The following is a 4662-nucleotide window of genomic DNA, read 5'->3' as shown; positions in this document are numbered from 1 at the left end:
AGTTAACAAACTTAGTTTCTAAACAGAAGCCATAAATAGGGGTAGCTAACCTAAACATCCCTGAACTTACTCATTTTCTAATCCTAACATAACTCCAAATCATCTCACTCTTCCTCCGTCCCTCCGTCATCCATAATTCAACAGAGACAAGCAACCAAACAAGTTCACGCACAAATAGTAAGCAGATAGTGCAAGTAGCAAGTATAACAGGTAGCAGGATGTATATATTCAGTTAGGCAATCCCAAGTAATGCATAGCAATCAAAACAAACAAATGCATATGATGTATGCCTATCCTATTGCTGATGAGGCTCATCTGTCGGTTATCCAGCCAACCCGACAAGTTCGAAAACCTTAAACTGTCCCCCGTCGCGCATCTCCAAGAGTCTATGCATAGATTTCACATTCATTCATTATTTAAATCACTCAATGGGGGCTATCCATACCCGGGAATTTATACGTGCCTGGTCACCCTTACGACGTAGAGTCAACAGAGTATCGAGGTTCAACCTGGAACACGTGGTGGCAAGCCACAGTTCTTACCCAGAAAAACTCGTGTCTCACATATCATTATTCACAAGACATTTCATTTTCACAATCAATATATAATCATTTATCAAGCCATGGCATAAAACTTCATTTAACATCCTCATCCTTTCATATAACTCATTATTTTACCTCTTACTTCATCTCTCATATCCAAGTTATCTTATTTTCCTAGCTCCAATTAGCTGCTGGACTTAGTACTATACCCTAAGTCTAAAAGAGAGAAAAATGGAGGTTTAGAAGTGAAAATCTGGTTTAAAACACCAAAAATCCAGTTTTGCAGCAAACAGAGGTCACGCGTGCGTGTGGGTCACGCGCACGCGTGGTAAGAATAGCACGTTACGCATGAGTCATGCGTACGTGTGATCATGCGCATTGGCTTCTCACGCGCACGCATGGCTACTCGCGCATGCGTCGTTAAAATGCCATGCCACGCGTACGTGTGGATGTACGTTTTTCAAAAATTGGCAGAATGCCCAGAAAGCTGCAAAACCAGTAATTCAGCACCTGCATAACACAATTTTCACACCAAACTTCCGTCGTCCATAACTTTCTCTACAAAATTCCGTTTTTCACAAAATTGATATCGTTCAAAAGCTTATAAAACCATCTTTCATTTGAAACAACTCGCATTTCCATCCAAAATTTGAGAAGCAAGTTATGGACTTCCAAAGTTCACCAAAATTCATTTTTTACCAAATAACAGCCAAACCTTATTTTCACCAAATTCATACTCCTTACCCATAAAACCTGCATATTCATAATATATCAAGCCCCATATCATTAATACTATCCACTAATACCTTAATATTCACACTAATACATGAACTCATACATTAATCATAAATCCACTCTTTCCAATCATAAGCTTCCATTTTAAAATTTATTAACCTATTTCCTCCATTCATTAATAACCACTTATAAATCACCTTTAACTAACTCAACAAGCCATAATCACCGATTTCCATTTACATATATCAATATCATCATCAACCTTTCATTAGCAATTCCAAGAACACATATCCAACAATGTCAACATCTCATGCTAAACATTTTCAACACAAGCTCAAGCAGTACTATAACCAACATCATCACAAAGCTAACCATTTAATACATTAATTTATCCAACATCACCACGAAGCTAACCATTTAATATATTGTACCATTTCAACTTAACTTATGGTTCCCTAGCCTAAGTTTTCACAAAACCTTATATGTTAAACGCGCGAAACCTAAACCATACCTTGGCCGATCACTTTATTTAATCCAAGGCAGCCTTACAAGCTAGAACACAGCCCCTCAAGCTCAAAGAAACCAGCCACAATCTAAGCTTCAATCACCAATAAGCCTCCAAATACTCACTTTTCAATTCCAATGCATGTCTATAAACCTAATTCACACCCAATACACATATATATTCCAAATTCAGATTTTACCTAATAGAATCAAAATTGAATTAAAGTTTAAGGAATCCTTACCGCTCCCACATGCGTAGCAACTCAAACCCAGTAAGCTCCACAAGCTAAATCGAATCTAGAACATCAAATTGGCAAAATCTCACTATAGGGTTTCAATTTCAAGAATAGAAAAGGGGATAGTAATTCTGAAATGAAAACGAAGCTTACCGATGAAATTGATTTGATAGAAATGTAGAGCTCGACGCGCTGGACGCGCGGCCGCGAACGGTGCGGCGATTGGAGCTCGAACGGAAAAGTTATGGTAGTGAGAAGATTTGATGAGGGTTATGGAGTTTCCCTTCCTCCCCAATCTGTTTGGCGTTGTGTGTATGAAATGGGGAAGAAGAAGCTGCTGTTTCTTTTAAGTTATGGGTCCGGTTGGACCCACAAACCCGATTTGGGCCCCGGTTCAACCGATTTGGTTCTTCCGGTCCAATTTTGGGCCAAATTTTTCAAAATTAGTATCAAAATTCTCGTTTTGAAGAGCTCTATCTTATTTTGATATTAGTTTTGCATTTTTAGTTTTCCTAATTAAAATTTGATTTATTGACTAATTATTTACTGATTTTTAGCGGGATTTACAACCTCAATCCCGATCCAGCACCAGCTGCACTCCTCAATACCCAAAGATCCTGACCCGTTTGGCACACGACTGAACACAAACCATAATTAAAGAAAGCATATCTATAATGAATTTGACTTTATTATGTTTAATTAGTTTTTTAATTTAAAAAAATTTCAAAATTATAAATTAAAATATTATGTTCGATCAGCACGAAGGATGCTGTGGACACCATATCGGAGGGAAGGCGTTGGCCTGGAAGCTCGTCAGAGCTGGGTACTACTAGCCATCCATGATGGCGGACGCCCAAAAATTCGTGAAAAGATGCAAGAAATGCTAGGAGAATGCTAACTTCCACAAGTCCCCGGCAACGGAGCTCAGTGCAATGATGGCCACCCGACCTTTTGCCCAATGGGGAATCGACCTCCTGGGCCCATTTACCTCCTGGGCCCATTTCCAATTGGGCCAGGCCAAGTCAAATACTTAATAGTAGCCATCGACTACTATACCAAATGGATCGAGGCAGAGCCATTGGCAAGTATATCATCGGCTAATTGTCGAAAGTTCATGTGGAGGCAGATAATCTCCAGATTCAGAATCCCAGAAGTCGTCATTTCTGATAACGGGACTCAGTTTGTGGATAGGAAGTTCGGAGAGTTCCTCTCAAGGTTAGGAATTAAGCAGAAGTTCTCTTCGGTGGAGCATCCACAGAGCAACGGACAAGTAGAAGCAGAAAACAAGGTAATCCTTCAGGGCCTAAAAAAATGATTAGATAAGAAAAAGGGCTCCTGGGCAGATGAGCTGGCCTCGGTCTTATGGTCATACAGGACGACACCCCAATCTTCAACCAATGAGACCCCGCTTAGACTCACCTACGGGGTCGACGCGGTGATCCTGGTCGAAGTCGGGGAACCAAGCCTAAGGATTCTCCTCGGGGGCTCGGAGGAAGCTGTTGAGAAAGACCTAATTGACGAAACCAGAGAGATGGCACATCTCACAGAAGTTGTGCTAAAACAAAGGGTATCCTTGAGATACAACTCTCAGGTGTTGAAGAGGGATTTTGAAGCAAATGACCTTGTCATACGACGAAACGATATAGGGCTCCGACTCCAGGGGAGGGGATGCTAGCAGCCAACTGGGAAGGCCTGTATAGAGTAAATGAAGCACTCGGCAAAGGAGCTTACAAATTGAAACGCTTGAATGGGACCGAGATACCTAGGACATGGAATGCAGCGAACCTAAAGAGATTTTACCCCTGAGACAACCCTCGGAACTCATGGGTCCACTTTCCGTCATTTGCTAGTTTATTCCTTTCATTTTATTATCATTATCCTTGCATCATCTCGTTTCCTTTGTTATTATGGAGTTCGTTATTTAGGTACCTCATTCCATTATAAATACCAGTGCAGTACGGTTATCCTATTCATTCTTAGCGTTTACTTTCTTTCTTATACGGCAGACCGGGATTGATCACCCCGGTGACCCAAATCGCATTAAAGATACAACAAGCAAAGTCTACAGCCTACCTGGCCAAACCACGAAGCTAGAAAATGGCGAATCAAATATTTTGCAAAGGTAACTAATCGGCTTATATACGATAAAATAATAACACATGCCAACTACACGATAAAGCGAGTAAAGCAAAAGCTTTGTCATAATTAAAAGAGGCAATGCAACGACCCAATAAGTCAGTATTACAATCAAGGCAACACATCGGCCCAATAAGTCACAAAATATAAAGATACAATTTAAACTAATAAAGCTACTGATGAGCGGATAATTTATACCCTTTTTTGCATTATTTTTACATAGTTTTTAGTATGTTTTAGTTACTTTTTATTATATTTTCATTAGTTTTTAAATCACAATTCTGGACTTTACTATAAGTTTGTGTGTTTTTCTGTGATTTCAAGTATTTTTTGGCTGAAATTGAGGGACCTGAGCAAAAATCTGATTTAGAGGCTGAAAAAAGACTGCAGATGCTGTTGGATTCTGACCCTCCTACACTCAAAATGGATTTTCTAGAGCTAAAGAAGCTCAATTGGTGCGCTCTCAATTGCGTTGGAAAGTAGACATCCTGGGCTTTCCAGTAATATTT

At 39.8% G+C, this 4662-nt stretch overlaps 1 protein-coding gene across 1 annotated transcript; it reads left to right on the top strand.

Annotated features, from left to right (window-relative positions):
- The first annotated feature begins 2975 nt into the window (after positions 1–2975).
- On the top strand, positions 2976–3692 carry LOC148562898 (uncharacterized). Its single transcript, XM_088491052.1, has 2 exons — positions 2976–3232; positions 3392–3692. Exons 1-2 carry the CDS (start codon positions 2976–2978, stop codon positions 3690–3692), a joined length of 558 nt encoding a protein of 185 aa, XP_088347178.1.
- Positions 3693–4662: the final 970 nt, after the last annotated feature.

The sequence above is a fragment of the Arachis ipaensis genome, chromosome B6 (genome assembly GCF_059453495.1).
Source record: "Arachis ipaensis isolate K30076 ecotype BB chromosome B6, ASM5945349v1, whole genome shotgun sequence".
NCBI classification, from domain to species: Eukaryota; Viridiplantae; Streptophyta; class Magnoliopsida; order Fabales; family Fabaceae; genus Arachis; species Arachis ipaensis.
Note: the sequence above shows the minus strand (reverse complement) of the source record. Positions and strands in the feature narration are given on the sequence as shown.